Source organism: Protopterus annectens, chromosome 17.part0, assembly GCF_019279795.1.
Source record: "Protopterus annectens isolate FY-2018-M chromosome 17.part0, PAN1.0, whole genome shotgun sequence".
NCBI lineage: Eukaryota > Metazoa > Chordata > Ceratodontiformes > Protopteridae > Protopterus > Protopterus annectens.
Window position 1 is genome coordinate 648,917,084 of NC_056751.1, and position 17,363 is coordinate 648,934,446.

The window sequence follows — 17,363 nt, forward strand, 5'->3', positions numbered from 1 at the left end:
CATTGGTGCCCTCCTCATTTATTGCAAATGCCCCTTGTGATATTAAGGAACCCCAGAAAGATATAAGTTTTATGACTTCTGAATCCAGGGAATCATCTAGTAAAAAATTATTACTGACTGAATCGTATATATGCTCACAGTATGTAAGGCAATAGAACATTGGTAAAATATCTCAACTAGGTTTTATACAGTTTATTGCATAAAGACTTCCTTGATTTCTCCATTAAAGTCACAGATGGCTCTCATTTTAAGTCTGGAAGGGATATTTCTAACCATTCTTATGCATAAGACTCCCTACCAAAAAATTCTTCTTTTCCAAATGCTTCATTATAAGTAAGAGACTGTGCAACAGGCCTTAGAGTGAGTTCAACTACTGGTCCCCCACAACTGTATCAGAACATCTGTAAATAGAAAAGCATTTTTGTATATGGCTATGTGATGACATGAATTTTTTACCCTAATTACCAGAAATATAGAGGCTGATTCATTGAAAACAGAATTCCAGATGTCAAGGCTCAGATATAGTCGTCATTCATTCTCTGATTACATGCTTAATGCAGGTCAGGGTAATAGGTCAGTCAGAACCTATTATGTCCCACAACAGGCACAATACAGATGCCTTTGTAATTCTGTACCTACTTCTTAGCTAGGAATATTTTTGTTTAGTTCTAATGCTTATTAATTTTAAGCAATACATGTCATTTAAGATTTCCCATCGAGACGTACACAGTCATAACCTGCAGTTTTCCTCATATATTTATTTACAGTATAATAAGTTGTTCAAGGCTGATACACTGAAGCTGTACTGCCTGATTATAGTCTGTCAAATGCAGAATTCATTAGGTGTGAATGCAGCAAAACTTATTTCTACTAGTGTTATCATACCCCGCTTCAGTTGAAATAGTGACCTTGTAGGTCAACTATAAATAAAAGGGAATTGTATGGACATAGTCCCAATAAAGGGGGCACGGGATGCTCCCTTCTCATTATGTAAAACACATTTTACTGTTTTCTTTACTTTGTTAGACAGCTGACTCTTACTGACTGATACATTTTCATCCACTTTTTTCTTCAAAGTTAAGATTTTATAATTCTGGTTTTAGCATATAAAACTAATTCAACTTTTATTCTATGCTTTTGCAACTCTGTAATTATATATTATTGTGATCACTGCATAGCTGAACATGTGAATTGTCTCTCAAGCATGGGGGTCTGGTATGAAAAGGATAACTTTTGCTCAGCAATGCTTCCAGTTGGTTAGACAGCTGGAACAGATATAAATAGATCCTTTAAGCCACTATTATGGTCATTGATAAGTAATCCAGCTATTAAGTACAAAGCAAAAACAAAGCAGTAGAGAAGTAGAAGAAAGTAAACTAAAGGGATGTCTAGCATTCTGGAACTGCTTAGTAGAGACAGAAAATATGAAAATATTTCACAAAATTAAGAAGGCAACAGGGCGGGAAATTGATGGAATGCATATTGCAGCAAGTAAGGTTTTTTATTGTCATAATTTAGTAACAGTTACATAACTTAACATACTTATAATATTTTTTATTAGTCATTTTTTTCTAAACATTTCTGATATTTTTTGTAGAATATTGACAAGTAGTACTAAATAATATTCTGTTGGTGACATATGTGCAACAGCCACCAGGAAGATGGAAAATTGTACATAAGTTTTCATCTAAGTCAAAAATCAGATGTAGCAGTAAACAGTAAGACAAGGTCATCGATGTCCTGCATTCAGGACTGCGGCTGTAGTCTTGTTGATTATGGTACGGATAATGTACTTACTGATGTGAATCAGGTTTAGTCAGAGCTTTGCACTGCAAGGATTTCAACTTTTTAAATGGTGACATCTTTCTTAGAATGTACACAGACTTTATCCAATGAGTCACCTTAGCAGTCTTTATAAAAATGTCAGAACTTCTGGTGATAGCCCACAGAGCACAGAACACAAAATAATCTGACAATGCAACCTGGTATTAAACACAGCATGTTTACATTGTGCAGACAAAGAAATACAAGGCCTGTGTGGGAATTCATGTTCCCTGACAAGTATTAACCAGATGTGTTGGTTTCATCTGACATTATGTTACTGACTAGGAAAGTGTGTTTGACTACAGAAAAATGGCTTCTTGGAGCTAAATGGCCTTCCAATCTGTTGCTAACTCATGAGTCAGCACAGATGAATATAATAATGAATGACTGTATTACTGAAGAAACTCAGTGGTTAACTAAGGCACATATCCAAAGAAAAATCCGTGAAAAGAACAGCAAATAGTCCTTAAGTACAAAACATGCAGCTATTTATAATAATCTACTGAAAAGCTAAAGAAAGAGTCTGAGAAAGATGTACCTGTAAAACTAATGATTCCTTGTCTCCCTCTAAGCGTGCCAGTCGATCTTGATAGGTTTCATTATTTATTGCTGTTTGGTTTATCTGAAAAAGAAAAAAAATATTAATTATGCAGTTTTTCAAATAAGACTCCTCTATATCTACCAATGTTAACGTGCAACTTAAAACATTCTGCTTAATATTTTATGCAATGGAATTTTGGCTTATGATAGCAATTACTCCACTGGGTTTTTTGCTTTAGTTTTCTGCAATAATGCAAGCCAGTGCATAATTAATTACTGACTTTCAGAATACATGAGTGGAATTACAATAAAGAAATTCCATGAAAAGGAATACAAAGCAAATTGTCAAAATAAAGCAAATGCTGCATCATCCATACAGTGTTAAGATATATTAACAAGAAATAAGCTTGTAAAAATAATGTATTCATTTCCCAGTTCCATGTACAAGATAAACAAGTCCCCTGGATAAGTTAACCCTTTATCTATTATCTCTTCTAGCTCCTCAGAACAGGCAACTTAGGGAAAAAAGTTTTATTTAAGAAAAAAAAAATATATATATATATATATATATCCTTGAAAGGTGCTACAATCCAAAGTGCCCCATCTTGTTTGAATCTCATTAGCTCCCATTTACATTTTGTGTTACTTTAAGTAAATCAATGAACTCGCTTACACTCCCAGGTCTCTCCTGTGAAAGGAATGTGAGTGCTTCAATGGCAACAGGTTCAACCTTCTATATGTATCTGTACATCTATATAAGCGTATATGCATATGCATGCAAGTGTATATGTAAATATAAACGTGTATGGAAAAATGCAATTACAATTATTTTTGTAACATTAGTCTCCACAGATTGCAACTAGTAGAACTTGAGCGCATCGTGTGTTACTTGTGACTGAAAATACTTTAATCCAGTATTTATACTCTGTCGAGCTTTTCTCCCCAGGCCTCCACTGATAACGGGCTATTTTTGGCTCAGTCGGACTTTCCCAGTATACAAACAGAAATACATAAATAAATCCAAAAAAAGATGCCAACCTGAGCTATTAACAAACTAAAATTCTGTCAGGTAACATTTCTCAAAACATTATGCATGGTATTCACTTAGTAGTAGTAAAAAAGTTCATTTATTTTAAAGAACTGACTAAGAAGCCATATCGCATTCTAGGATTACAGCACATTACCCACTTAAAACATATACATTTGTTACACCGCTATTATATGCTATTTAAATCTTCAGTTATTTTAAAACTAGTTTCATCTGACATACTCATACAACAACAGACACTTCTTACAAGTCTACTCTCAACATCTGTAAGCCTCCTCCTGTATGGTACCTCTGTCACTCCGTGGTAGGTCTTGCAGTGATGCTTATGCCCATTTTTTTCTCCCTAAACTGCATAAGTTTGCTTGTGTGTTATTGTTCCCATTCTCTGGGATATATTAAAAACATTCTTCAGTTTGCCACAAGAAAAGAAGGCCACATGGTGGGCAGGAAAGCTTCAGTATTGCTGAGTCCGCATGGGCAGAATAAAGTATCAAAGCTGACAAAGTAAAAGGCTTCATACAAGATTCAGAAGAGAATATGTTCATCTTTAAATATTTGCTGCTAAATACAAATGAATAGTTTGCATTCCATAAATATAAATGTACTTCACAGCAACAAAATGTAAATTACTTACATGAGGGCTGTAAAAGCATTTCAGAAATAGTGCTGAAATTCTTTCTTCCACTGTCTGGTTGATGCATATGCTTCAGGCAACTACATTTAGAGTTATTCTAAGACCAGAAATTACAAATACAGCAAAATGCCTACACAATGTCTACAGTGTGAACTTAACACACTTAAAGAATTAAAAATTAAGGTATGTGAAATAATGATCCTGGCTTTGCTCTATATAAATTGATAGAAAAAGACAAACAAGGACAAAGTATGAAAATAGTCATTAAAATGTAACTATGTAGTGAAAAATCTTACCAGGATACAACTGGCAAAATGTACTAGTCTATATATACCAAACAAAAATGTGACATTGCACATTTAGCAGTGGGAGACATTACAGACATTACATTTAGTGTTTGGTGATGAATATCTCTAAGTAACTCTGCTAATGGCAGAGTACTTGCAAACCATTGCTAAGCAGCTGAGACACTAATAAGTACCCCTACCATTCAAATTGTTCACCACAAACATCACCAGAGTAACAACAGTATGAGTGAATACAATGGATACGTGTATTATTATTTACTAGCATGTATTATATGGAGCCTTTCCCCTGAGTCCCCTCTGTAAAGGAGTGTTTGACCCACTGAGGCTGACCCAGTTACAGTTAACAAAACTGAATAATTAAATATCCAAAATTTAAAAAAAAATGGAGGCCTTCAGGCATGTTAGCACTAGATGAGTATGCATGTATGTATGCTGTATATAATTTTGTAGATGGACATATGCTATGCTGATAAAAATTTCATCAAATTAATAAAGTGCAAACAAATCTGACCTACTAATTTTTAAGAACAGGGAGGATTTTTTTTTTTTACTAATCAGGGTTCTATTCTCAGACCACTTCTCTTCATCATATTCACAAACACCCTCAGTACAGCTACCCAACATACCTCCATAGTACAGTATGCAGATGATGCTACCCTTATCTGTTCAGCCCACTCACTCCAAGAACTCCAACTAAAAATGCAGTCTTCTTTTTGGGACATTGAAACCTATTTCTCCTAACAGCAACTTATTTCAAATCCAACAAAACCAAAATCATAGTTTTCAGTAATAAAAAAATAAGACCTCCCAGCTCCCTCTATCTATCACCTCTGCAAACTGTACCAAAATTGCCCCCACTAACCACACTAAACTTTTAGGTGTTACCATAGAATAATCCCTCAAATTTGACATTCATATTGCTCAAACCGTCAAAAAAGTCCACATCAAACTAGGTACCCTTTACAGGGCCAAATCAATCCTAATTCCCAATGCCAGGCTAGCCACTGCTCGCACTCACCTTCTATCTACCCTTCTCTATGGTTCCCTCATATTTACTAACCTTTGAAAATCTGACCTCAACAATCTAGGATCATGTTATCATAAGATTGCTAAATTTTCCTCTAATCACCCACACAGATCCCACCATTGCTCAGCTCTTGTAATATTAAACTGGCTACAGCTCACCAACCTTCTATCTCTCAATCAACTATCCTTAGCCCACAAAATAATTTACCATCCCAAGAACTGTCCTGCCATCTCCTCTTTAGGTCAACCTAATACTAATAGCAGATCCCTCAGATCTTCCAACAAACTCTTACTAAAAGTATCCAACTCCCACAACCAACATGGCGACTCCCTCTATTCACACAGAATAGCCGAACTCTGGAACACCCTTCCAGACATAAAAACAAAAAATCCAGCACATGACCAGTTAAAATCACTCCTAAAGGAATACCTTAGCAGTCACTGGCTATGCTCCTGCCACTCCCCAGGTTAATCTATTTACCACTCTCTTTATTTTTTACCTTTTCTCACCTGACCTTCTAACCTCTCTGTCTGTAAATTTTAATTTAGGTACCATCTAGTGTCTGCTCATTCTATACTGTAATTGTACAGTTCTACTGATTGAACTACATGTTCTGCTACTTGGTTGTTACTGCTGCTGTATTTGTACGGTTGTATTGTTTGTACTATTTTTACTGCTACTTGGTTGTGTTGCACTACTGTGGAGCTTTCTTCCTGGGTCTCCTCTAGTCAACAGGACCTTGCATTGCACTGTTTCTTGATACTGTAAAATAATTATATTGTAATAATGTTTTGCTGTTACTATGCTTTTGTTTGTTTGTTGTTTTGTATTTTTGTTGAGCTTTTCTCCCCGGGTCTCAGTTGAAAACGGGCCTCTGGCCCGGTCAACAAATGTAATAAATAAAATAAATAAAAGAAATAGTGCAAAGCATGATGTCCACACACACACACACACACACACACACACACACACACACACACACACACACACACACACACACACACACACACACACACACACACACACACACACACACACACACACACACACACACACACACACACACACACACACACACACACACACACACAATATATACATATATATATATATATATATATATATATATATATATATATATACAGTAAACTCTCAGTTAACTGGAACTCAAGCAACTAGAAAAAAATTGACGAAACACAGTACAATATGAACAATTCAGTTTTTCATGTGTTACACTTTCTGTTTTCCGCCACAGAAAAATACCTTACGTTTTTAGAGTTTTAGAGTTTTAAAAAGGAAGATACAAATAAATTCCCTTTCTCCCCAACCTGAGAACAAGTCAAATCAAATAAGTCAAATCACTAAAATGTCATCACTCGCTCCATATTCACTCTGTTTGCATCAGATTGCATGTTCTCCTTCTGATCTCTAACACACACACAGTCTCTTCAGCTTTCATACATGTATTCACTCATTCTCCCTTCAATCTCTCACACACAATGTCTTCAGCTTTCATACATCTCTCCAATTTTGCACACAGTTGCTTCTGCTTTCATACATGCATTCACTCTCTCTTTCTTTTCACTTCATGCAATTCCATTCCACTCAGCATGCCACTGAAAACCATTCTGCATCCCACACTTTCTATCAAAAATATAAGTTTAAAATATTATTATTCCAAACAGGCTTTTAATTACTGTATTTGAATATTAAAATCAAATCAATACAGTGTTTATGGTATGGTATGGTACAGTTTAGGGTACAGTATTTATTAGGTCTGTTTTTACTAGTAACTCTCAAGCAACCAGAAACTACACTTATCCAGCATCTACCAATCCCCATGGGTGCCAGTTAACTGAGAGTTTACTGTACAGGCACACAGAATGATGTGCACACACAGACACACACTGTTAGAAAAATGCATAATAGCAATATGCATGCTTAGTGCATTAAAGGCTTAGAAGGGTTAATACATTTATTCTGTTCATGTTGTATGAATCTGCACAGCTACAGAAGAAACCAAATCGGTTTTTCTTATATGTTTTTGATTCTGCCTATGTCATGAAAATATGCGCAGCTATGATTCTGCTTATGCCATGAAAATTATGTCCAGCTACTAGAAACTTGATAAAGAGACATTTAATTCTGCTTATGCCATGTGAAAATGTCCAGCTGCAATAAGCCTTGATAAAGAAAACAATAGATGTTTGAAAATTTAACCGTAGTCAGCATTACTTGTGCTAAAGCTAGAAATGTACCTTGAACATAGACAAAATGTAACACATATATTAGAACTGTACAATGAAAGAATTGAGGAACCAAAGGGGGGCTAAAATAAGCCCAAGGCCAGGATGTTTTTCAGGTTGTTTTTCTCAAATGATTTTGTAAGACAGCAATAATCTGACTGTGTCAGCAGAAAGTCTAAGTAACATTTTCTATGTAACATACAGAAAGCTGTGTCCGGCTACGTCAGCAGTGATTTAGTAACATTTTCTGTGTGGCTTGAAGAGAACTGTATAAGAATAACATATTGATTTCCATAAAGTTAGACAAACCTTGTACCCACATGCTTTGTCTCCTTGCTGCAAGTAATAAAGGATGCCCTGCTTGAACCTAACGTGCATTGGTCTTTGAAGTTTTTCTTTTACAGATTGGTCCTTCGGACCGGAACCCTCTCTTCACCTCAGATCAGACGGGCCAGGTGGCTGAAACCGTACGGGGAAGAAACCAAATCGTTTTTTCTTATATGTAAAGACCTCCGACTGAATTGTTGTCAAAAGAGGCCAGCCACTTTCTGATCTGTGTCTGAAGGACGGGTTTTCCGCGAATCAGGTGATCAATCATGTGGGCTCAGGAAAGGTGAATCTACTTTTTCTGTTTCAAGATCAGGGACTAGATGTGTAAAGTTTTTCTATCAGAATGTATTTTTTCTTACAGTCAGGGATTGAAAATACTGTCTTGTCACAGATCAGGTGAAACAGAGTAGTAGACTTCAGGGAGTCATTCTGAAGAGACTATAACAAAATCCGTGGTACCACGTTAAAAAACTAGAGAAGTTACGTAACAATTAAAAGGTAAAACAAAATGGGTAATAATTGCACAAAAACACCCCAAAATCCGCTGTTAACGGAAGACGCAAAATATATGCAGTCGCAGCACGCTGATAATGTTAGATATTATTCAAAATGGGTTAATAAGTATGAATTCGACGGAAAATTAGAAAAATCCTCACTTATCAAACTTATCAAACAACACAAAAATGATTCTAAAGGTCGGGTAAAAAAACAACGACGGTTAGGAATTCCTCAGACACACAGGTGGCTGGAGGAGGTAAACCGTAGAGACCAAAAGAACAAAGATTCAAAAGCAATGTTTTTAGACAGGGAGGATAATAACTTAATAATAGCATCGGCACCTCCACCTCCCTTACCAGAATATAAAGTGAGAGAACAGGATAGCCCACCCCCATTATATCCTGTGGTCACTGGAGACAGAGACATCATAAAATTGAAACTAACTAAAATCAGAGAGCCCATTGAGACCAGGTCTCGAACAAAGGCAAGTAATTCAGAGGAAGGTATTGAGTTACGGCAAATAGTTAAGAACTCACGATCTACAGGAGAAGAAGAAGAAATATGCCTACTTATAGAGGTACCCAATCCTCAGGCAGGACAGGACAGTCAGGACCCAACCATTCTAGTATATAGACCTTGGACTCCGGAAGATATCCGGAAAGCCACTGAGGGAATTCCCCATCCAAAGATTAATTTTTGAAAATTTTCAGAAGACTTACAAGGAATGAGGTTAAGTTATAACTTAAACGGAGAAGAAATAGAAAAAGTAGTTAGACAGATTGTAGGGCCAGATTTGTACATGATTTGTGGCAACTGGAATCCTCGTGATGCTGCACAAAGACCCCTCCCACATAGCAGCACAGAGTTAGACACTAGAGTAAAAAGTCTTTCAGACCGCATCTCTGAAAAATGGAAGCTTAGGGCAGACTGGACTTGCATTAATCAATGCATCCAACAAGAAGGTGAAACAGTTGACCGATATTATGCTAGATTACTAGAATGTTTTAATAACCACTGTGGAATGCAGGTTCCCGAAGATCAAACACAAGATTCCCCATATGGACAGCAGCTAAAGAATGCATTTTTAAAAGGCAGTAGCGCACCTATAAGCAGTTTTATTACAAAACATATGTTAAACCATTGTACAAGCAGGTTACAATCATTACTTGAATATGCTAGGCATGCTGAAAGGCATTTTAATAGCAAAAAGAAAATGAAGGCTCAAGTACTTTTTGTAGAAGACGGGGTGGAAGTTTATGTAGTACAGTCTGGGAAAAAGGGCAAGAAAAATGCCCAGGGAAACAAGCAGTCTGATCAACGATCAGAGGACTTTGAAGGGCGTAAGAAAAGGGGAGAGTGTTTTAAATGTGGAAAAAAGGGACATTTGGCAAAGGATTGCAGGAAAAATATGAAGGCAACAACGGAAGACGAGGAAAGTGAGGACTGACTATATGATAGTTAAGAATCACTAGAAGGGGCTAGTAGAGAAAGGACAAATGAGAATGTGAAAGAGGGAGTAGAGGAAGTGCAGGAAGTCAGCGACAATGAAGAAGACGAAATATTAGACCTAGCTTTATTGAGCTTGGAGCTCTATTTAGCAGACACAAAACCAGAAGTTACACTCTTGGTAGAAGGGAGGGAGGTCAAATTTTTGTGTGATTCAGGGGCATCACGAACCCTGATACACCCCTCCAAATTACCAGAAAACTCGGAGTCACCTGATTACATACTGGTCAAAGCAGCTAATGGACAGCTGTATCAGGAACCCCTCTCCCATAACATCACAATAACTGATCCAGTTTCAGGATTGACACAGAAAAGTAAAATTGTAGTTTCTGCAAAATGCCCAGTAAATCTCTTGGGCAGAGATCTTATGCAGTTATTTAATATAGCAATAGTCCCAACTATGCAGGGTATGGAAGCACAGCGACAAACTGACACCTTTGTGGTGCAATCGGGGGGTGAAACATTTTATTGGTACAGCCAGGACTCGGTTACAACTGGTCCAGGGACTGTGACCAAGGAACTGATGAATGTAGCCATCAGCAAGTTTCCCTCCCTTGATATTGATAAGCAACACTTGTTGCATTGTATTCTGTATTTCTGTCACACACCAGGACCTAATAAAGAACACGAGATAGAATTATTTAAAAATCATGCAAATAGATTGGTATTGCGTAACATGTACTGGGATGCAGAAGGAAATAGTGTAGCCAGCTGTTCACTGCCCCAGGAGTTTTTTGCAGTGTATAAATCTAATTGATTACCACATGTTAGCTTGACGAAAAATAAAAATGTAAAATGGGCAGACCTAGGAGAAAGTCACGAGATGGGAAAAACAAACAGAACTAGAACTATCAGGACAGGGAATACAAGTGCAGAAATTGAATTGGGTAACTCAGACTAACCCAGCTGTGCACTTACATTCTTGCGAAGACAGCTGATGGACACTCCTACTAAAGGAGGAAGAAAATGCCTTGCAAGATATACCAGAAACTCTCTGGTCAACAGGTAAATCAGATGTAGGACTTATTTGTACAGCAGGGCCAGTTAATATCACGGCAAAGTCAGCATTTAGACCACAAAAAAGGCAGTATCCCTTAAGAAAAGATGCAGAGGCAGGAATTAAACCTATCATAGCAGCTTTACTTAAGGGGGGGGTGCTAGTGGAATCTCCCGATTCACCATGTAACATGCCCTTATTTCCAGTTAAAAAGGCCAACGGAGAATGGCGTATGGTCCAAGATTTACAAGCAGTAAATGACACAGTAATACCAAGGGCACCCATAGTGCCAGATCCACGCACCCTGTTAAATGACTTAAAACCTCAACAGAAGTATTTTTCTGTGGTAGACATTAGCAATGCATTCTTTTCAATACCGATGCACCCTGATAGCCAGTATTGGTTTGCATTTACATTTCAGGGAAAAAGATACACATATACATGCCTACCGCAAGGATATTACGAAAGTCCAACAATATTCTCACAAGAGATGGCAAGCAACTTGGCGGGATTCAACCCACCAAAAGGTAGTCAGATTTTACTTTATGTTGATGACATATTGTTGGCGGCCCCCACCCTGCAGGATTGTAGGGAAGATACCATAGCACTTCTACACTTTTTAGCCACTGAAGGACATAAGGTAAACAAAGACAAACTGCAGCTCTGGAAAAAACAGGTTAAATACCAAGGATATGTAATATCCAAGAAAGGTAGAACATTAGATGAGGACAGAAAAGTGGCAATTTTACAAGCTCCAAAACCCACTACCAAGAAGGAAATGATGTCCTTCCTGGGTACAACTAATTTTTGTCGAAGCTGGATTCCAAACTATGCTTTGGAAACTGCACCCTTAACTGACCTTATATATAAAACACCTATGGCAGCGCAGGATTTGTTGCAATGGACACCAGAGGCAGAATCTGCCTTTTGTAAATTGAAGCAATTGATAGCGTCTTCACTATTTCTGGGATTGCCAAACTATCACAAACATTTTTTCCAGACTGTAGATTGTAAGCAGGGTTAAATGACATCAGTACTAACACAACAGCATGGGGATAAGCAATGCCCCATTGCTTATTATTCATCACAACTGGACCCAGTGGCACGGTCCTTACCCACTGTGTACAGGCAGTAGTTGCAGCAGCGATGGCAGTACAAGCTTCAGCCTCAGTAGTCTTATTTCACCCTCTCACTTTGAGGGTACGCCATGCAGTCGCAATTATTTTATTGCAAGAAAAGGTGGCATATCTATCCCCTGCTAGGCATCTCTCCTGCATGACTATCTTGTTGAGCCAACCTCATATGACAATTGAACGATGTATGACTTTGAACCCTTCTACTCTGCTTCCGACTCCTGCAGACAGCACAGTGCACTGCTGCCTGCAGGTGATCGAGCAAAAGACATTACCTAGAAATAGCCGTGTCGTTTAAGTTCTCCGCCCTTGTGGCTCTGATGGATCTAGATTTTTGAGGTGACATACTGTGTGGACGGCTCATGCAAAAAGGGTTCTGCAGGACAGAACCTAGTAGAATATGCAGTAGTTTCTGATACTGAGGTTGTAGAAGCAAAATCTTTACCACACAATTCATCTGCACAAGCAGCAGAATTGATTGCCCTGACATGGGAATGTATTTTAGCAAAGGGTAAATGTGTAAACATTTTTACTGATAGCCAGTATGCTTTCTCCACTCTACATGTGTTAGCACAACAGGGGAAAAAACGGGGAATTATAACATCTACTGGCAAACCTATAAATCATGCACAGTTTATTTTAGATCTTTCAGAATCTATTCAGTTACCTCAGAAAGTGGCCATTTGCAAATGTACAGCTCACACCAAGCAACAAGATAAGATTTCAAAAGGTAATGCGAGAGCTGATACTGCTGGAAAACAAGCAGCTACAGAAGTATTTCTTTCAAATGAGGAACTACAACCCTCTGAAACTTTGAATCTAGATATGTTAAAAACAATGCAGCACTCACTACGCAAGCTGAAAAACAACAATGGACAAAACGAGGAGCAATCCTCGAGAAGGGGCTGTACATCTCCAAGGAGGAAAAAACGATACTGCCCTCTAATTTGTTTCGCTATGCAGCATTGTTGAGCCATGGGCAGTGCCATGTCTCAACAGGGGGGATGGTACAGCTAGTGAACCAAGTATTCACAACGTACGGATTTACAAACTACTCTAAAAATTTTTGTTTAATGTGTCAGATTTGTAACAAACATCATGCACAAGTGGCAATAAAGCCCAAGCAAGGGAGTTTTCCCACACCACCATATCAGTTTCACACTATCTGTATGGATTTCATAGAATTGAACAAATGTGAGAACAAAAAGTATTGTCTTGTCATTATAGATATGTTTTCCAGGTGGGTGGAAGCTTTTCCAACCAAAAGTCCGGATGCAGCTACAGTGGCAAAAGTACTTGTCAAGGAAATTATTCCTAGGTTTGGCATTCCGGAAAGAATCTACAGTGACGATGGAACACACTTTGTAAATCAAACCATACAAAAGTTGAGTAAGTATTTTGGTATTTCTTTAAAAAATCATTGTGCATATCATCCGCAGTCTGCAGGGTTGGTTGAAAGGCATAATGGTACACTGAAAAGCAAATTGAGAAAATTAATAGCTGAGACAGGAAAAACTTGGTTGTACTGTTTACCCCTGGCACTGTTGAACATGAGAACTGTCCCTACAGCAAAAGGACTGACCCCTTTTGAAAAACTGTTTGGAAGAGCTTACTATACACCCCAGTCGAAACTTCTCATGTCATCAGACCAGGAAGCTGATTTTACATTAGCTGAATATATGAAAAAGTTGTTGAGTTCTAGATATCTGTTACAGTCTGTTTCTGTTTCAGATCAAAAACTAATCGAAACATCAGAAGTGGAAGTGAAGCCAGGCGAGTGGGTATGGATCAAAGCAGTTAAGTGGAAGAATTGGTCATCGCCGAGGTGGGAAGGTCCCTACCAGGTGCTTCTTTCGACACCTACTGCAGTCAAGATAGCAGAATGAGCTTCATGGATACACCTGATGCACTGCAGATTGGTAAAAAACTTTGAGTTGGACAAAGACCTTACCTCTCCATCGGGACCTTAAGCACAAAAGTCTGGTTACAAAGGGGGGTCAGATCAATAGGAACTGATCCATCTCAAACCCAGTGAAGCAATCATCAAGTGCTAAAGGTCCTATAGGGCAGAGAGTAAGATCACTTGTCCTAAGTGAGATGACGGAATCGAGTAAAATCCAGACACACCTACTTGGAAGAACCAGAGAAAACGGAAATGCAGAACAGTCGTTTCTACAGAAGTATTACATGACTATCCTGTTAACTGTACTGGTAACAATAATCTTTTTATTTTGGCCATTTCTTTTCTCAGCCATGCAAGTAGAATTAAATAAGTGTGCAGAATGGCACCCGAACTTCAATACTTACCAGGCAATCAAATTTGTGTATGCTGAAACTTTTAATGTTTCAAATTGCTGGGTCTGCACAGCCCTACCAACAGCATATGGGGGGTTACTATTAACTTCAGTTCCCCTTGGGGATAATGAGACCTGGGAAAACCTAATTCATGATACATCAAATGTCACATCAAAAGATAAAGTAGCATTGCAATTGTCTATTCGTCAGAAGGGAACTGTGTGTTTTTATAAGAATGATACAGTCAAGGTAGGATGAAGCTATTGCAATGTAACAGTTCCCTATAGATGCTACACTAAATCTAATAATGTTGGGTCCTATTGCAACACGAGCTATGATTCATTTGTTGAACTGATGCGTAGGACAACTGAAGAAGTAAAACACAATACTGTCCTCTACAAACAACTGTCTATAATCGACAGAAAAATGTTTCACGCAGGACAAGGGTATGTTCATAGTAAAGTTACTACTAAAGTGGAAAATTGTTACTTTATATGCGGAAGAAAAGCATATAAATGGCTACCTGAAAATTGGTCCGGTAGCTGCTTTTTAGGGTACCTGGTTCCGGCCATATGACACACAGCAGTTTTACCTCAAGGGAAAATTCGGAATGTCCAAGAAATCAAGAAGCCTGTCAATCCAGTGGGACAAATCAATGCACCATGGAAATACCATCATGACTTAGGCCCAGGGAATAACAATGGACTGGCGCACATGGATTTGGGTGATACTGTCATATCATGGGCAGGTGTACTACCAGCATATGGAGCAACAAAATCAATCTGGGAACTGAGAAAATTGTCTAAACTTCTCGAAATAATGAGTAATGCAACCTTTTCTACCCTAGAATTGGTAACCAATGAACTGACAGCCATGAGAACTGTGGTGGTTCAAAATCGCATGGCTCTTGACTTCACCCTAGTGGCGAAAGGAGGTACGTGTGCTTTAATCCAGGAGGAGTGTTGTTCGTATATTCTTGACTACAGACACAAGATAGACAACCATCTTGAAGTAATCCAGCAAGTGTCGGCCATGACCAGACCAGGACCAAACCCATTGACGGACGTTTTTCAGAAATGGTTCGGGGGTTGGGGTAGCATCCTGATGAACATTCTGATTGCCATCAGTGCAGGGATAACTTTACTGATAGTGTGTGGGTGCTGCTGCCTCCCCTGTGTGAAAGGACTAGTTAAGAATACTGTAGACACTTCAGTTTCAGAAACATTATACCAGGATGCTGAACTTGAAGAACTACACAAAAACTGGAAATGCTTTCATGGGTTTAAACTAAATGACTCTCTTAACTGCAAATCCAAGGTAGGAAGAGGTTAAGGGAAGAAAAACTGTTTATGCTTATTTTGAAAGTAGAATAAAGTATTAAAAGGGGGGAAATGTTAGAAAAATGCATAATAGCAATATGCATGCTTAGTGCATTAAAGGCTTAGAAGGGTTAATACATTTATTCTGTTCATGTTTTATGAATCTGCACAGCTACTAGAGACATTTAGATTCTGCTTATGTCATGAAAATATGCACAGCGATGATTCTGCTTATGCCATGAAAATTATGTCCAGCTACTAGAAACTTGATAAAGAGACATTTAATTCTACTTATGCCATGTGAAAATGTCCAGCTGCAAGAAGCCTTGATAAAGAAAACAATAGATGTTTGGAAATTTAACCGTAGTCAGCATTACTTGTGCTAAAGCTAGAAATGTACCTTGAACATAGACAAAATGTAACACATATATTAGAACTGTACAATGAAAGAATTGAGGAACCAAAGGAGGGCTAAAATAAGCCCAAGGCCAGGATGTTTTTAAGGTTGTTTTTCTCAAATGTTTTTGCAAGACAGCAATAATCTGACTGTGTCAGTAGAAAGTCTAAGTAATATTTTCTATGTAACATACAGAAAGCTGTGTCCAGCTATGTCAGCAGTGATTTAGTAACATTTTCTGTGTATCTTGAAAAGAACTGTATAAGAATAACATATTGATTTCCAGAAAGTTAGACAAACCTTGTACCTACATGCTTTGTCTCCTTGCTGCAAGTAATAAAGGATGCCTTGCTTGAACCTAACGTGCATTGGTCTTTGAAGTTTTTCTTTTACACACACACACACACACACACACACACACACACACACACACACACACACACACACACACACACACACATATCTAGATCTAGATCTAGATCTAGATCTTGATTTAAAGAGACACACACCCACATCACTTAGGTCTTGTCTGGTTTCAATGCGATGAGGACTCAACACTCTGACTTCCACTTTTTGGGAACTTAACCCAACAAAATAAACAAAAATAAGTATGTTCCCATATGTTTGTGTATAAGGGTGAATTAGCATTAATCAAACAGGTTTTAATTGACTCATGGAACATTAATTAAAACCTTTTAGAGCTCATTCAAAATGTCAATGTGTTGTGTTTTACAGAGTTTTGGTTAGCACTGTCAATGCTAAAAAATGAGTTTGAAATATGATTATACTGTGTGTGTGTGTGTGTGTGTGTGTGTGTGTGTGTGTGTGTGTGTGTGTGTGTGTGTGTCTATAAATTTCATCTCTACAGCCTGATAAACACAGAGAAAAGAGAAACTCATACAACAAAGGAAATTACTGCATGGCATACACTCATAGCTCTCAACCTGTTAGCTCAAGAAATCTGGACAAAGCTTGACATCATGGGAGGTCAAATGCCCAAAAATAGGAAGAACTTTTAAATATTGCTCTTGTAAACTTAAAAAGTTACTAGAATAGCAATATTTGTGCTAGCATGCATTTTCTGAAAGATATGATGTCTGAAACTCAAATAAATTTATGTCATTATTTAGTGGTTTCAAACATCAGATCATCTCAGTGATTTGCTGGAAAACTACAGATTTTAGGAGGAACAGACCAGAAATATGAGGCAAAAGTCTGGACAGTTGAGAAGTATGCACACACTTAAAATGTTCACCAAAAA

General features: G+C 37.9%; 1 protein-coding gene across 1 annotated transcript in view; it reads right to left on the reverse strand.

Moving 5' to 3' along the window:
• PPFIBP2 (PPFIA binding protein 2) overlaps positions 1–17,363 on the reverse strand; it is a gene marked incomplete in the record, with an annotated part of 2,221,164 nt that overhangs the window by 1,042,899 nt on the left and 1,160,902 nt on the right. The window contains 1 exon segment of the mRNA XM_044058974.1: positions 2,363–2,446. Within this exon segment, the coding sequence (XP_043914909.1) occupies positions 2,363–2,446 (84 nt within the window).